This window comes from Labrus bergylta, chromosome 6 (genome assembly GCF_963930695.1).
Source record: "Labrus bergylta chromosome 6, fLabBer1.1, whole genome shotgun sequence".
Lineage (NCBI taxonomy): Eukaryota > Metazoa > Chordata > Actinopteri > Labriformes > Labridae > Labrus > Labrus bergylta.
Window position 1 is genome coordinate 17,839,523 of NC_089200.1, and position 18,032 is coordinate 17,857,554.

Consider the following 18,032-nt stretch of genomic DNA (forward strand, 5'->3'; position numbering starts at 1 on the left):
GAGATGTGTATGTGTGTGTGTGTGTGTGTGTGTGTGTGTGTGTGTGTGAGTGAGTTGGGGTGGGGTGAGGAGGGGGGGGGGGGGGGTAGTGGGCGGGATCTGACCCTCCAGATGAGCAGGCGACTGGGCGGGTGACTGTGAAGAGGAGGGATGGAAGGGAGGGAGGCTTGCTGCAGCCCAGTACTCTCTCATCCATGCTTACCATTCTCCTCTCAGCATCTGTGGAAGAAGGCAATGCTCGCTCCATATGCCTGTGGTATGCTGCTCTCTGCACGCTGCTAAGACTCAGGCAGAAACAGGAAGAGAGACAGAGAGAGGAAAAGAAGGAGACAGTGTCAGACAGGAAGCGAGTAGGGGATTTTCTTCGCTGAGGCGTTGGTGTAGATGTTGTGTGAGGAGAGAGAGCGCGAGACAACGGCCGGCTTCTCCCAAATGGAGTGGAATGGGTTTAAGATGGTAAGACAGCCTTACACTTTAGTCCACTGTTCATTTTTAACCATCATGTTGTTTCTGAGCATCTTACAGTCACTGCTGCAGGTTGTAGTTATAGGTATACTGTCCCCCACAGCCAATGTGTTTTATATTCTTTAAGCACAGGCAAAGGATTGATAGTATTTAACTATTTGTCTTGTAGAATGTGAAGTTTTTTCACACCGGTAAGGAGGATACAGCAGAGGGACTGGGTATGTTAGTGGGCAGGATGAAAGACTGGATGGTGATAGAGCAAGATATCATGTAGTTGAGGTGTGGAAGTAGGAATAGGGGTAAGCAAAATGGGGAGAGGACCTTAGGGAGGGAAGGGTTAAAGCAGGGAACAGCACCCATTTTATGTTGAAGCCAGGGCTGAAGGTGTCCCCCCCTTTGTTTTACTGCCTTTGCACCACTCTGAAATATTTACCTGCGTATAGTACTGCAGCAGGGATCTAATGCACATTGTTAAAGCGAAATACTGTAAGTGATAGTACAGAAAATTGACTTTGTTTAAATGTAAGTTTATTTATGCAAAGTCCTCTTTGTTAATTACATGTGTAGACATGTTATCCGTCATGCTGCTTGTGCACACAGTGCGAGTTTGTCCATGTGCTGTGCCAGAGCTGGAGAAAGATGGAGTAGGTGTGTTGGCAAACATGCATGTCTGGAATGCAAAGGACTGTAATACTGTGCATTCTTTAAGTTTAACCCCCTGCATACATGAGTGTGCATACTGTAAATATGTTTATCGTTTTAACTGTATTTTTGCACTGCAAAGTCATTTTAAGCTAACTTCCTGAGACTCACTGAATTTTACATTCATTCATCCTTTACATCCAAGTGACAAAGTAAAAGGTTAACTAGCATAACTGACAGCCATATTTCTTCCTCCCCTCAGTTTCACCTGTCATAAAAGACAGAGTTTTATTTCATTGTAGTTACTGCTTCCCCATCTTGCCCTCAGAGTCAATACTAGTATTTTGCATTCTCAAGGCATCAATTTGCTTTCAAAGTGGTTCTGTCACGATCCACCAAGTGGACTGACTCACTTTCAATTTGCATGAAGAACGGTGCAAGCATAATTCATTCGTCGGTAAGCAAATGTTTGATTGTTTGTGTGCTGGCTTCTTTCCACTGGACACTATCAAAATGCTAATTGAATTAAAGGCAACTCCCCTGTTTGATGACGCTAGCTGCAAATGTGTCTTCTTGGACTCTTAAGACCGTTTCGTGCATTAGTGAAAAGCAAAGGGTCCAATCGAGCACTGACGTTAGCAGAGATAGAGTGTATGTTGTTGGTATTGATATACAGGCAGCGCTTGTGTATTAAGAGGAGAATCTGGACATGAAGAGGGAATGAAGAAACATTGAGAGAGGGAGGGAAAGATGGATGTTAATTAGTAATGAAGGTTTTAGGTATGAGTGTGTGCATCTTGAAGTCTCCTGATGGGAGCCAGTTGGTTACCTTGGCTAGTGACAGGCAATCGTTTCTCACACACACACACACACACACACACACACACACACACACACACACACACACACACACACACACACACACACACACACACACACACACATAGATAGATAGATAGATACAAACACACAGTGGCTGTATTACCCTTAGGCAGAACACCACAAGCTCCAAGGTTACACATCAATGCTAATAGGGTGTAGGTGTGTGAGGAATTTATTATCCATGGAGCACTGGCCGAGTGTGTGCCGAGTGATTTGAATGTAACTGAAATCAGGGGAACATAAGATAAGGGATGGATGCTTGGTAGTCCTAGAGTGAAAAATGGATGTGATTCAGATACATCAAGTAAGAAATAATAGATGATGAGGTAACAAATGAAAGTCAAACTAACAGGGCGATAAATCAGATGAATGTCTGTGTTATCTGCTTTGTATGAGTTTGAGTGTGTTTATCAAGGGAGCAACTGACATGTGAACAGATGCAGAGTGACATGTTTAACTGGATCCTGATTAAATCCAGAGCAACTAGAGAAAGGTAGAGAGGAGAAGAGGTTCAGACACAGAAACAATTGGCTATAAATCTTGTTTTTGTCTTCCTATGCACGATATCATTGATTTATCATTTATCATTATGGTTGGCTGTAGATAGGTGTGTCACATCATGTAGGTGATAAATTATTGTATACTGTCTACAGTCAATTTAAACTTGAAAGTTGTAAAAAAGAAAAGTACTTATACTATAAAAGTTTAAAAAGTGTTTTACTTCTTTCTCTTTGAAATTGTTTAAGTAGGCTAATGTAGCTGCTGTGAAATGAATCATTCATGAGAAAAAAACATCCTCTATCGCCCATTTGTGACCTGGTGCAATAAACGTACTGCTAAGAAACAGAGGCAGACCACCCTGTCTGGTGGTAAAGTACATGATTTTATAATTTAACTTCCTCTAATCTTTTTTTCTCCTGGACTCCCTGTGCTCATTTGCTTGTTGAGCCAGTTTTCAAAATGGCGTGTGCTAATTTGATTGTTTGTTTTTGTTTTACTGAGCAGCAGAAATATACATTCAGCTAGAAGTAAATCATGCAAATGGAGTGTCTTTTGTATGTGGCTGCGTGGGCATTATTCTTTTCTTATTTTTTGATCATAGACATGATGATGTTCAATTAGTTTTTCACATTCAGAGGTAGTCCTGCAGTTTTCATAACCACAGTAATTAGCTACAGAGCAGGGAAATGTCAAATGGTCACAATGAGTGTTTGTTCATGTTATCGTAAAACAGCTTAAGCATGTAGGTGTTAATTAATATTGACGAGGCTACCCATACAGTTAATGCTGATTGTGTGCATCTGATGGGTGTGTTATACTATACTTGTTCCTTTTCTACTGTGAGGTAAATGGCCGGCTGCAGTCAGGCATGAACAAACAGATCATTTGGAGGGTCAGCCATAATTACATGTTTACTCAATTAACTCTGACCCAAGATTGTAATTAGGCTTGATTCTTTTCAGAGAGGTTATGTGTTTGATATATATTTATGTCAAAGACATTTAGATGCATTATATTTGTGTAAAATAATCTGCACAATTTAGTAAATCCTGTGCACACAAGAAAGATTTTTCTTCTTTTTTCGAGCCATGTGACACGCCACCCAAATACAATCTTCTTTAAAGGTCTTCTTTTCGTCACTCATAATGTAGAGTGCAAGTCTAATCTACAATAGTACAATGTATAAACCTTTATGAGTTCTAACTCTGTTATAATTTTAAATTGTTAAAACTGCACAATTATATGTTAGTAAACATTTAAAGATGATTCTCTATATGTATACACTCCATAACCCTAGATTGAAAAACTTCCTTCATAGTGAAAGAGATGTAGTCGACTTTCAGAAAAAAATGTTACTGACTGTACGAAACAATTATTAGATTTTTATGTGACGTAGCACTGCTTAGAGCAGTAAAAGTCATTTCATTACGCAATCTATCCATGTTTTGGAGGTACAGTGACTGTACAAATATCATAAAATATCTTATTGTTTTTAAATGTCTTTTCCCCTTTCCTTTAAACAAAAGCGGGATGGAAGCAGTTAATGAGCCAAAAGCCTGTTTGAATAAGAAGCTGCTGTAACAATCTCTGTCCCAATTAGCACGCTTTGGTTTTTAAATATTCCTTTTGTGTGAAGCCTAAACACACATGAAGACTCACAAAACGGTCACGTTGAAAATTTAATAGGCTTCCCAGCGATTTCCTTCATTTATTTAAAATGTTTTTTTTTTTCCCCCTCTCTTTTTAAAACGCTAGAAATCTGAGAGGCATAGCAAGGCATTCTGCTGTGAGGGGAGCAGCATTCACAAATACTAGACCTAATTCCTTTGGCAGCAGCTCAAACTGCTACAGACAGACACATAATCAGCTGGGGAGTGTTAGCGCCTCAGCCCACTAGCAAACACAGGACCGAGCCCTTGTTGTGCATCGCTGCTTTTCAGAATAAATATCCCGATTGAAAATACAGTGGGAGGAAAGAGGTATTCATGTGTATATAGCTCTTTGTTCAGTCAAAGCTACAGAAGGAGAGACGAACACTGGCTTTCTTAGCTACTTTGCTGCTCATTCTTTCTCGATCCTCTCTCTCTCTCTTTTCCTTCCTTCCTTCCTCTTTCTCTCTCATCCTCCACTGTACACTGTGTGTTTCTGTATTTCATACCATTTCAGATGTTTGGATTTGAGTGGCAGTTCCTCCTGAGACTGTGCACAAGCCGCTGACTCTTCTCATCTGCATTTTGCATCCCAGGAAAAAAGGGGAACAGAAAGCAGCGGAAAGTATCAGCAGGCAGACAGGCTGTGTGTGCACCAGCGTATGTGCGTGTGTGAATGTGTGTACGTTTGCCTGTTGTTTGGCTTCGGCAAGCTTAACTGGCCCCCGTGCTGTTGCTGTGTGATGTTTAAAGGACGTTTCAAGGTCATACTTTCGACAGGCCTCACCGCCTCTGACATATAAAACATTTATACATTTCTGTACCCTGATGAATAATAGATTGAACATGCAACTGAACATGCTACAAAATGGCACCATTGTGGTTGGTAACAGACACATTAGGGCCTACAAACAAATATTCCCACACGACAGCCTCTAGCCTTCCTCTTCTCACCAGCTGCAACTTAAACATAGGGGCAAAAAAGGTTAATCTTATACCACACCACGGGACAATACCACAGAGACAGGAGAGGGTGGATATAGAAGGTCTATCTGCATGTCAGTTGTGGTCTCTGAGTCATACAGATCATAATGTGGAAATTGACAGATTTAATCTCCATGAATTATTAGAGGCAATGCAGAAAGCAGGAAGATAATTCTGACTATATTGTATTTTCAGTCATAGAGATTTTCCAATATCAATACAAATATCCATATCAGCCTCAGATACTGCCTTAAAGGAAGTACAAGTATGGGGGTAGGCCAGTGAAAGCACCAATCTGGTTATTATGGGGGATGTACATTCTGGAAGTAAAAAATGGCAGCGAGACGTTTGGTTTATGAATGAGAAATGAGAAATGGTCTGTATTAATATAGGAATATTCTATTCTTCTGACATCTATAAGTGCCTTTACACTACATGCCACGTTCATCCATTCACAGCATGTTTACAAACTAATGAGGATGCTATGTGAATTGCAGATCAGTCCAAAACCTCATACACATTCACACGCTGATGTCAAGGCCCAAGGAGCAATTTGAGGTTTGTTTTAATGCTCAAAGACGCATTGACATCTAGTTGGGATTGAACCAATGAGGCTCAGATTGAAAGTTGGGGGAGTGTTAGCGCCTCAGCCCACTAGCAAACACAGGGCCGATCCCTTGTTGTGCACAACTGACACTTCCACTGAGCCACAGCCGCCGCTGTTTGATGTAGCACATATGAGACGAGAGATAGAAAATAACTGCAGTTATTAGGCCACGGTTTGAGAAAGTAATTCTGATAAAAGTGGTGTTTATCCCGGCAGGAATATGGATCCTCACCGTTAATACATGGTCCTTTAGAATCGACAAAATGGCTGTTCTTTTTGATGGATTTGGAAGGAATTTGATATCAGATGCTTATCAAGACTGATAAATGTCAGCAGCAGGCACAATCCCCACCTGTCAGGATGATATTTGGAGGTAAAGTGAGAAAATGTCCGAAAGAGAATAGAAAGGCAGCGAGATAATCGGAAAAGTACAGAGATAGATGTGTGCTATCTCACAGCTGCGTGGCTCTTCAGCACATGCTGTCAGAATAAACGCTGTTGCAGAATTTTCAGTCACTGCCTTCTATATGTTGCCTTCCTGGCACATGAACACAATATATGAGCAAAGATAGTCTCCTGTGGGCATTTTCAATTACTCTGCACTGTATGGCAGTAGTAGGGATTAATCTGCTCATTCGAATGCACAACACTCTAATGGTTTAGCTGGTGTGCCGCTGGCCTTGGCTGTTCAAAGACTTGGTATACATTTAGGCTTTTGTGTCTCCCTCTCCCCATTTCCTGCTGCAACAGAAGCCATTTCTAAATTGCCCCACTCTCACATCAAGTTTCATTAAGATTCGATTTTCACAGAGAATGGGCTCACTATAAATTCTCCTGTCAAACTCAAATTTGATTGTGTAATCACTAGTTTGAAGAAACATTTCAGCATTTCAGTTTTTTTTTATATTTAGAAAGGGAATGTTTCAAAGCACAACAGGACCATCCTAGTTGAATATTTGAATGCCCCTGGCTTATAACCATTCCAAGCATACATGTATGAAAACAGGATTGAAATAATTGTAAAATTCATGACACTCAACCCACAAGAAGGTTGCCTAGAGATTTGCTTGACAATAAAAAAACAACAATGTTTTAGCTGGTATGTCTTTCAAAGATGTAGTTATTTCTTCTTTATATACAATTATTCATTGTCTCCATCAAACTGTTTACCCATTAAGACAGATGACAGACGGCTGTCCTTTCCCCTTGCAGCTATTTGATTATATGAGCGCCAGTCCAGAGCTGAATCAATAACCAGATTAGCTAGGCACAAGCATACACACACACACACACACACATACACTCACACTCAGCCACACCCTCATACAGAACCTAAGGCTGCGGAATTAATTCTTGAGTATAACGGTTGGTTAGTGTCTATGTGCTTTAGCTCTATCTCTCTGCTGCAAGGCAGACACACTCATTCACACACACACACGTATACACACAAAAACTCACATATACGAGCAGGCTGTGTCTGAGATGCAGCTGATGGGGGAAACAGTGATTAGATTAGGAAGTGCTCTGGCTCTGCTTCTCCTCTCTGTCTTGTTCTCAGTGTAAGTGCTGTGCTGTAGGTTTGTGTGCTTATCATGTAAGTCCAGGTTGTTTCCAGCTTTTTAAATATCTGTTCAACAAAGCCAATATTACCACATCCTACCTTAAACCAGTTTTAATTAGAACTTCTCTGAGTTCAAGAAAAAAAGATGAGTTTAATCAATGGATTTCACAGGTTTCTTATTTTGTTGCTCAAGGAAAATATTCTTAGAGATCACATTTAGGGGAAGTTCTTTCAGACAGTTATTTTCTTCTTCAAGGGCGTATAGACAAACTAAGCGTTGCTCTAGGTTTGTTCAAGCAAGTGATATACAGTTGTTATCTTTTGGGTTGCAACAGCACAACACTGCTGACTTGCGTATATCTGACCTGATACATGCAGGTGGGCACAGTAACAGTGTGCAGTTGGATAGTTGAGCTATCTGAATCCGTGTGTATGTTTGCATATGTTTGTTTATGTACTACCAGTGTGTTTGAGTGTATTTTGCTAAAGATAGGAGACAGCCTCACTAAAATGGCGGGTTGCCTGCACAGGTGCGTGGCCGCTTTCACCTGCCAGCTACTTGTGGAGGTGGTGTCCTCGCTTTATGACACATGGTGCTGACTCAGATGGATCAGCCTGCCTGCTCTCCCTGCCTCACTGTCTGTCCTGTGTCCTTTATCCCAGCTAAAAGCATCTCAGGCCTGGCGCGGAAATTGGCACAAGCTATACCCTGAAATGCAATAAAGAATATTGCAGATTTTTTTGTCAATGCAGTACATTACTTTTGTCACCTATATGTATATTTATTCATAGAACAAAGTAAACAGGTTAGATCTTAACAAATTCAAGGCAAACATTATATTTGTGAGATAAAAGAGGAGGACAGGGAGAGAATATGTACGAGGAAGGATCCCCCTGTTATGTCATGTTAAATGACAGGAATGATGTAGCCTTGTGCTGTCTCTCCTGCTAGGTTTCTTTTTATCCCTTTTCTCTCATTCACAATGCCTCTTTTGTGCTCACTATCCACAGAAACAAAGTTAATTCTTACTGAATACGCCCTGCATGCTGGATAGATATCATCTCCGCTAAAACCTTTAACCACATTAATGACATTTAATTAAGCAGAGAATCCCATGTAGGGGATGAGACGGTGATTTAGCCTCTTTAATCCAACAAAATGTCTTGCTGAGGGCTTCGACAGTGATCAGTCCCATCCGTCACACCCAGGGATTACAGCAGGACGGACAGTGATGCACAGCAGAGGCTTCTTGCTGATTTGACTTGGCTAGCAGCAGAGATGCTAGCCGTAGCAGGAGCTGGAACAGGAACAAAGATTGACAAAGGTGTAGCTGGGTTTCTGATGCCGCTTAAGAGGAGACTGCTGTTGAGATTATTGTGCTGCTTTGACTTTCAGCTGAGGATTGGTTAGAGAAATGGGGGTCAGGGGCATCAAGCAAGGGACTGTTCCTGGTGCAGGAGTGAGCTGAGGATACTGTTATAGGTACCTGAGAGGGCCAGGCTCGGGCGAGGGCTGAGGGACAGGGACTTTGGGCTGACAGGCAAAGCCAAGCCTTCACTTGCAAGGCTCAGTCCCCGTGCCCCAGGCTTCAGCCAAAACAGCCAGGCAGGTGTCCAGCTGATCTCACACCCCCACAAGGGAGAAACTGCAGAGCACCAGTCACTGGAGCTGCACAAATTGAAGTGTCATCTCCAGAGTCAAGATGCTCACCAATTTTCTGCATGCATTGGTGCAGAGTTGGGATTCAGCCAGTGGACAAATGGCTCCAGTTCCGCCTACAGTTTGGCTTAGCAAAAGGAGACTGTAGTGTGCATGTGTGTGAGAGTGTGTATTTTATAATTGTGTGTGTGTGTGGGAGATAGAAAGTGGCTGAATGTATGGAGCACTGCAGGTCCTTAGTCGTTGTCGAAGGATATTCTGTCTTTTGACTGCCGCCAAAGCAGCTTGAAATAGCTTTTGAGAAAAGAATTTGGATAAAAGTAATAAAGTGACAAAACTAATTTGAAAAGAGAAAATAAGTTACATCACTTCAGTAATGAACATTTAACTGCAAACAATGGTAGAACCTTTGTTGTACCAAACTTTTCAGCCTTTAAAAGCAAGTAAAACTGAAGAATACTGAAGATACAACACACTTGAAAATAACAAAAGCCACATCAAATTCTAAAATTCTCTGTGATTTACAGTATAAATGTACTCATCCTGTCCGTCATAGCCCTTGGGTAAAGCCTGTTTTCTGTCATTTCCTGACCTTTGACCCCAAATGAGTACAGATCACCCAAGGGCTGTGAGGGAGTGTGTGGGAAAAGCTGCATCGATCTTACCGAAAGACTGAAACATCACAAAAGGAGAGAGAAGAGAAAGGGAAAGAAGTCGAGCCAAAATTAAATGAAAAATTGCTTATGTACATGTCTTGCACAGTCTGGAACATATATTATTCTGAGTCACACAAACATAAAGAAGAGGAGAAAGATAGAAGAGAAGACTCCATTTGGAAAAGTAGATGCAGATCGATGAGACTGGAGGCAGGCAGGCTAGAGTGCAACAGAAGAGGGGGTGTGTCTGTGAGGATCTGCAATGTACCTCTGTGTGTGTTTGTGCTGTGTGCATGAGGCATCACAGATTACTTTGCCTGATTGATCCGGCCCAGCATCCGCCTGACCTGCAGGACGTTTCAGCGCTCGTAAGATACTGGTGGAGGTGGAAAGATGGCAAGAGGGAGATGGCCAGGAAGAAAGGGAGTGGAGAGAGAAAAATAAAAATCAATAGCACAGAGAGCATTAAAGGGAACTTTACTGGCCAAGACGCAGAGATAGTAAAGTCATATTAATCTCTTTGTGTCTCAGTCGGTTTGATAGGAACACCAATTTAGTATCACTAACTCCAATTCAGTATCACTCTGGGGACTACTGGGGATTGTCAGTTGGAGTTTAGCAGTATCATTTGTGGCTGCTTTAGGGGAGCAAGAAGGAGACAAAAGGAGAAACTTTTTGAGCAATTTTTGTATCTAGTGTTTGTGTTGTGGCATACCCACATCTGACAATAAATTAGTCATTTTATTTCCAAATCTAAAAATGATTTTTTTTTTTTAAATAAGAATATTTTAAAGGATGCTTAGGGGGTAAGGAAATCTCAAATAACATCTGAAGAACAACAGAGAGGCCCAGTCTAGCACGTCAGATGGTTGCATGCTGGCTCCATTTTGTAGCTGCCAGGCAGTGTGTCTATCAGCAGAAAGATCCTGCAGCATACTGTCTACTCTGCAGTCTCAACAGCCTTCATCTATCCTGGCCAAGTCAGGCTAAATTTATTGTCTAAGCTCTGTGAGAGAAGGGGTGGGGGTGGGGTCTTGCACCAGCCCAGCTATAGAAACTGTTGGTCTCATGGTGTAGAAGCAGCAAAGAAGTGACAAAGGTAAAAGGGACAGAAAGTAAGACACAAACTCATTGGCCATCTTAATTGTAGCTCTTGTGTTCTGTGAGATAGTTGTGCATGGTGTGAAAGAAAAAGATGTAGAAACTGATTCATATACAGTAAACCTAAAAGGAAGTTGCCTTTGGTATATTTGGAGTCTGAGAGGAGAACAAATGTTTATTCCTACTCCTAGCTGTCGGCGGATAAGGCTTGTCCTGTTTGACTGCAGCGCCCAGACACCGTTGGCTGGGTGCCCAAGGAGACAGGAAGCACTTTTGTGGCATCAAATATTAATGGCATTATAGAGTGTATTGATTATATAATAAGTTTTCCCAGCATGCGAGCACCGACTGAAATGTATTCCCTGAATAATTGAAAATGTATCCATGAGCGGTTTCTCATCTCAGTGGTTGCTGAATGTAATTGCATTGCACCCTTTTTCCAGTGTTATTTGAGATTTTATCAGAAGACACACGTGTGTGCTTTCATGTGATAAAGCAAGGACAGAAAAAATATGAAGAAAGATGAAATTGTGTGTGTAGGTGTGTGTGTGCGTGTTATGCCTGAGACTGTTTGTTTTATTGAATGGTTGAGCACTGGATATAGAGCACTGAGTAGTATTTTAAAGATGGTACACAGAGACTTAAACGCACTTCTGAGAATGTAATATCCTTTTTAGCCGACATGATGCTCTCTGGCTCTATATGTTGGCTGTTGAAATGGAGACTCATACACATCTGCTTGCTGCTTCTTACATTTTGATCACCACATTTGTACATGCTACTATAACTGCACTGTCTGCTTGCTGCAACACACCATTCCCCTCCGCACTGACATGGTGTACAATGACGGCTTTGCAGAATGGGTGAAATATGCTGTTGATGTATAGCCCCTGCCTAACATTTTCTTTTTTTCAGGGTAGCTTTTCAAAAATTTAAAGGAGGCTAAACAGTATGTTATCTCCTTTTGATAAGATTAATGTAGTTTTACTTTATTATATGTAGTGGATGCGAACTGCAGCTAGTACAGACAAATTAGCCTCAAGGGTGTAGCTGCTTCTAGCACTGTTGTCTTCAGTCTTTGTCTTAATTATAAATGCACCTTACTTTTATACGAGGTTGATCAAGCAAGTCTAGATCTTGAAAAAAATTGACATTCATTGAAAAATAGATTTTAAATTAAGTCACAAATTCTAACCTTTCTCCCTATTTTTTCCAATCAGATTCATAATTGAAAAAAGTGTTGTTTTTTATCATTTACACAACCATTAATCAATAGTTACCCCTTGACCCTCATCAGACTAAAACAAAGGTGGCTCAACTTGTTACGTCTTTGTGAATATGCCCAAAATATCTCAATATCCACCATTACCTGTCAGCTAGTAAAGACAATATTCCTTGTCCTCTTTTCTACCCTGACCTCTCTGCCCTTCTGTATCTTCTTTTCTCCCTTTCAAGCTGACAGTTCACTCTCATTTAGACCTCCATTATGCATTCCTGCCTAAGTTTACAAGACACATTGACAACAGAACATGTACAGACACTCTCTCGCTCTCTCTCTCTCTCTCCCCTCCCTCACCACCTCTGTCTCTTTCTTTGAAGTATTGGAAGTGTCTTTCCCATTACTCAGCCCTTGCCTTTTTCTTCCTCCACCCATCTGATCCCTCACTCCCTCTCCTCATCTCTCTGAAGGAGTAAATGAAGGCAGAGGTCATCCCTCCTCTCCTGTTAAATTGGCTGCTTGTAGCATCCGTAGATAGCTGCAGGCGTTTAAGCCCCCCCCCCCCCCCCCCCCCACTCTGGAGAGCTAGTGAACAGACTTCCTGCTCATTTGTGGCATTTCTGTATCTTCAACCACAGGCTTGTTTACCCACAGAGAGCAAGAGGGAAACCCTCATTATAAACTCTGCCAAGGTCATTGCAGTCACCACACCAATCTGCCGCCTTCAACCCATGCATGTGATTCTTTTCACTCCGATCTAATGATTGAAACAACTGAAGGAAAAATATCATTACACCCACTTCTCTCTAAGCAACTCCTTTTTTGGCAAAAAAAAAAAAACTTCATCAATTTGAGACATACAATCTGTAATTCATCACCATCCCAATGTCTTCAAAACTCCAACCAGGTAAACCAGGCAAAGCAAAACATCCTGAGCCACCTTTCTTGGTTTTAGTTTGACTGGTGGCATGTCTGCAAAGGTGTAACTGTATTTTTTTTTTCTACACAACCCCTAACCTTCTAAAGTGAGTGTATGATGTTGACGGTGGGCTATGCGTCCCTCCCTGTGCTCCGCTCCATAGGGGTCGACAGAGACACAGTGGCGTCAGGCAGAGCTCCCACAGCTCCAGGGCTGGGCAGAGAAGGGATTGCTGACACAGCCAAAGATGGTAAGGAGACTACTGCTGCCAAATGGATGGCACCAGCCATTTCACACACCCATGAAGTAATATGATCTGATATTGTACTGTGTTCACATAAATACGCACTGGTTGGTGATGCTGCTGACTGAGAGATTTGGGAACTAGAACTGAGAATAATTGGATGGGGCGAGGACTGAGGTTTGCAGGGATGAGTGAAAAGCACTATTCAGTGTCTTAAAATGAATGTGTTGTATATATTTGTGGGAGCCAGTTAATTATATGGGAAGCCCATGCTTAGAAACATTTCAATTTATATCAACATGTAGATGTTTTATTATTTAGCATATAGTCCATCCAAAGCAATAGTGCTCTGTAGCCCTCTACTACATTGAAGACACGTCAACACTTAACTTGTGTACACACTACATTTAACATTTATCACTCTGGTGTCCAACATATTTAAAAAAACAATTTTTAGCTACCTTCTCTTACATGAGAGGGATAATCACTTGGGAGGAATAGAAGCTGCATCTTGAAGCTGAGAGCTGGAGAGGGCTGTGTGTTGTACCAAGTCAACAGGACATGCCATGGGTTCTGTCCACAGTGCTGCGCTCCACAGTGGGAGAGCAGGGGCAGCCAGTGTTCCCAACCAACATGAAGTGGACCACTGAGCAGCACAAATGCTGGTGGGCAGGGACAAGGAGAGGAATATAATTGGCCACTGGGACTCTGCAGGTCCCTGTTAATTAGAGGCAGCCATTTTGGTGTAAAAAACTCCTCAGAAAGCATCCCATGGAGTTGAAAGTCTCTTTGACAGAATGGAGCTCAGCAGGGAATGTAAACAGATTTAATAAGGCCCTCTCCAATCAACTCTGTTATGGCTAGATACTATTCTCTCTCTTTCTGTCTCTCCCTCTCTCTCTCGCTCTCTCTCTCTCTCTCTCTCTCTCTCTCTCTCTCTCTCTCTCTCTCTCTCGATGATCCAGACTGCCTGCTTGTCCCTGTCTCTCTCTCGCTCAGTCTCTGTATCTCTGTTGTGGTGGAGTGGCGAGTAAGAAGGAAAGGATACTGTCAAAAGAACAATTTGCATGCAGCTCTCATCTTGAGAGCTTTTAGACATCTCCCTGTCTGTTTGTTTTTCTGCTGTGGGCTCGGGCCATTGTTCTCTCCCTGCATGTGTGTGTGTGTGTGTGTGTGTGTGTGTGTGTGTGTGTATGTTTGAGGATGCGCTCCTCCACTCTATGCGGATGAATGCATAGAAGCGTGGGCATGCATGTTAGTGTGTGTGAGTGTCTGTGTAAGATGCGAATATGGAAGCAGATCCAAGGGTGACATTTTGTTGGAGCTGCTCCTAAACACTTAGAAAATCAGAACACAAAATAAAAACCCTTTATCATGCCTTTGCTCAATTAAAGAAAAAAAGATGTTTCAACCCTCTTAAGCCCTCTTAAACCATCAAATGATATATTTTTTTAATACTTTGAATACTTGTACAAAGACCCCTTGCTTTAGACACAGTTCCCCTTGCAGTTTACTTGAGGTTAACAAACTCATTCTCAGTTAAATTCACTTGATTATAAAATTCAGTTTTATAAATGTTCTTTAAACAATCTCATTATGGACACTTTAAATCAGTGCTATACCATTAAACTGCCATTGGGGAGACATCAGCTGTTTTCATCAGAATAGAATAATTACTCTCCTGTGAAAATGTTGAGTTGATGTTGGTATAAATATGTAGGTGATATTTGTTTGATTACTAAAGAGTCCAGTGTTTGACTGCATTCTCTGCTTACCACTGCAAGTAGGTAGATAGATGAAAGCCAAGGGATTAAGGCCGAGAAGTACACGTATTGTAAACGTCTCAAATGGTTTTTGAGAACTATTTCTGGACAAACTGGGAAATTTTTAAAATCTGCTTTGAGCTATATTATTAGAACACGATTCCAGAAATAGAGTGAAGTAGGACTCTTGTGCCGCTTTCTCCTTTGCTAAAACCAGCCCTGATTCCTACCGCAGCCTGTCTGCGTGTTCTTAAGAATATTTAAAAATAGACGGAGAGCCGAATGGTTGAACAGGGGAAAGGGAGAGATCTGAGTGATGGCTTTAAAAATTTGATTGAACCAGATTAAAGAACATTTGCATCTTAATTTGGATTTCAGCATGTTAGGTCATAACAGTGCCTGTGTAGAAATTTGATGGGAAGTTATAAGTGCTTGAATGGAGATGTACATGGACGTTTTTCTTGGGATTTGCAATAGATAATTGTAGTCTTTTGTACATATTTGTGTAGAATCAGTCCTACACAAATATGAAAGAGATGAAAAAGAAATCACAGGAGCAGTTTTCAGATTAACTGTAGGTCTGGAGTCTCCAGGTCTGGTCAAACATCAGCTCAGACTTATTTATTCTCTGTTTAACTTTGTAATACAGCACCTTTTCTTTTTTTTTCCTCTTTTATCTTCCCACCATGGACGTATTAATTTTAGATGTCTCTGCTCTTAACATTGACAAACACTGACATACACTCACACATAGACGCAACAAAAAGCCATTACTTTGATGGAACAAATGTTTTTTATGCAAATGTATGAATAATTTTGCTTCACACATGGCTTTTGTTGGAGAATAATGTTATCCCAGAATCAGCGTTTGTATTAAAAAATGTATCAGAGTGCTTTTGTAGAGAGGAGAAGTGCAACCTTCCTCCTCCTCCTCCTCTGACTTTTGACTTTCACTCCTTCTCACCTTTTTTTGCTGTTTTCTCACACTTACAAGTTTTTAAAGCCTTAAACTTAGATCAGCCAAAGCAGATATGTACACACATTCTCTCTGTCACAACAGCAGCATCAGCAGTCAAAAGGCGTGCTGAAGGGCAGCTCCATACACTGTCTTCAATATAATTCAATGTTTATCCTCTCTCTGTTTTCTGTTGAATGTCTTGATGTTCAGATGTAGGATATCATGTGTAGTTTGTTAACTGTATGTGTAGTATGAAATATTAATGTTTTGCTGTTAATCATTAAGAAGCATGACTGTTTTATAAATCTGCTAACTTAGTGACTTCATGACTGCTCATACATTTAAGAAAATGTCATTCCTTAAGGCTTTATTTTAGTAAAATCTACCTCAAAACAACATTTTCTTTGTTTACTTAAATACCTGGAAATGATGGTTGCCTTTCAAATTCATGCAAAATCATGTTGACCCTATATTGGTTTTAGGCCGGTCAGCTCAGTTATTTGCAACATTATCCAAAATGACCAAAGGAAACTGGAAAATAAAAAAAGTCCTAGCTGACTGATTTTTGTCACATTACCAATCAAATTGAGTTGAGCATTGGGTAGCTCTTTCATTTGAGAGAATTGGATTTGAACTTAAAACATTTTGAGTAATGTGTATGACTTGCCTCATATTCTTTGTTAAAAATAGCTCAGTATAGTACAGAAGCCTTTGCTAATACGTTTTTCCTCTATTCCTCCCTGCTGTTTCCCTCTATGGCTCCTCTCCTCTTTCCTCCTCATTGCCCTGCTCCAGATCATCAGTAACATGGAGGCCCCAGTGTCAAATGGCCCTAGCGGAGGAGGCAACACAGCCAACGGGCCGACCACCAACAGCCGCGGCTGCCCCTCACCCATGCAGACCGGACCCTCAAATGACGACAGCAAGACCAACCTCATTGTCAACTACCTGCCCCAGAACATGACCCAGGAGGAGTTCCGCAGCCTGTTCGGTAGCATCGGAGAGATCGAGTCCTGCAAGCTGGTTCGCGACAAGATCACAGGTACAGATTGGAGAGTTCCTATGTTGTGCTGGGGTACTTCTATTTTTGTAATGTCATATAACGTGGGATGATTTGGTGTTGTTCTGAATGGCAGTTCTTCAAAAAGAAATACAAGAACACAGGTTAGGTGCAACTCCTGAAGTCTTGTAGAGTAGTGACAAATCTAGAAACTAGCTATTCTCAGAAGTCTGAGTCTGATCCTATGAAAACTATTTTTTATTCATTCCATCAACCTAATTTCAAAGTATAATGTGGTTATAAATTCTCAGTAAACCATGTTTGTTTAGGCTGCTAGTAGTTGCCTTTTTAGATTTGCCTCAACAGTTAAACCACTATATGAAGAATTTTAAAAAGTTGTTTCGAGACACAGTTCTTGTTACAGTTTACACACTGATAAAAGATGAAAATCACTGTGAGTCCAGTAGATAAAACAGTTAAGCCAAATGTTGTGATGAATGCAAATACATGTAAAGAATCAATTAAGAAGTTAAAGGTCAGAAAATCTGACAACAAGCCCAAAGTCAATCACAAGATCGACAGAATCTAGTGTTTTAAAGGAGTCATCTCTGTGTTGTCTTCTAAAAGAAGAAAATCACTGCTGCCCTTTGTGTTTGTTCAATGACTGTGACTCAGCAATGCAGCAAAGTGCCACATGTTCTCCAGAGGTGTTTAAATTAAGCAGCACTTGGTGGAGCTAATCACGGCTGTAATCTGGGCGTAGTGGCTGTGTGGGTGGCCGTACAGCAGATGGATCGGGGGGTTGGCGTGGTGCGGCTCTGTGATAATGCTCCATAATGGCTTTCATTTTAGATCCTACTTACTGACACTCTTCTCCTGATAATCTCATTAAAGAGCACCAGGCGAGCAGGCAGTCTGGATCATCGAGCCTTTCTCAGATAGCAGGTAAGGCAAGGATAGTAAACAAATGTATACCACAGATAAAAATGCAAACAAAATCTCAGTTTTCGATTTCCTGTAATGGAGAAGGTAGAAACGAAAGACCTATTGTGCCGACAATTTTAACAACCTAAGATTGCCACTTTAGCAAGCACTTCTTACCTCCTTCTGTTCTCTAAGTCTTTGAAACATGTTCTGAAGAACAACTCATCTTTAGATCCATCTTCCTCTTCTACCGTAATGGTCCACATAATGGAACCTTACAGTCAGGCATCCCATGGT

General features: G+C 41.2%; 1 protein-coding gene across 11 annotated transcripts in view; it reads left to right on the plus strand.

The window, feature by feature from the left end:
• The window catches only part of elavl4 (ELAV like neuron-specific RNA binding protein 4), a 74,252-nt gene that overhangs the window by 15,645 nt on the left and 40,575 nt on the right, over nucleotides 1-18,032 (plus strand). For 6 of the 11 annotated variants that reach the window (XM_020638972.2, XM_065955893.1, XM_020638970.2 and 3 more), the window contains 3 exons: nucleotides 13,010-13,096; nucleotides 16,607-16,853; nucleotides 17,706-17,756. In XM_020638972.2, coding sequence (XP_020494628.1) covers nucleotides 13,010-13,096; nucleotides 16,607-16,853; nucleotides 17,706-17,756 — 385 coding nt within the window. Of the gene's footprint in view, nucleotides 1-130; nucleotides 457-13,009; nucleotides 13,097-16,606; nucleotides 16,854-17,705; nucleotides 17,757-18,032 lie in introns of those variants that run through there. The other 5 variants (XM_020638975.2, XM_020638974.3, XM_065955894.1 and 2 more) reach the window with 3 other exon arrangements.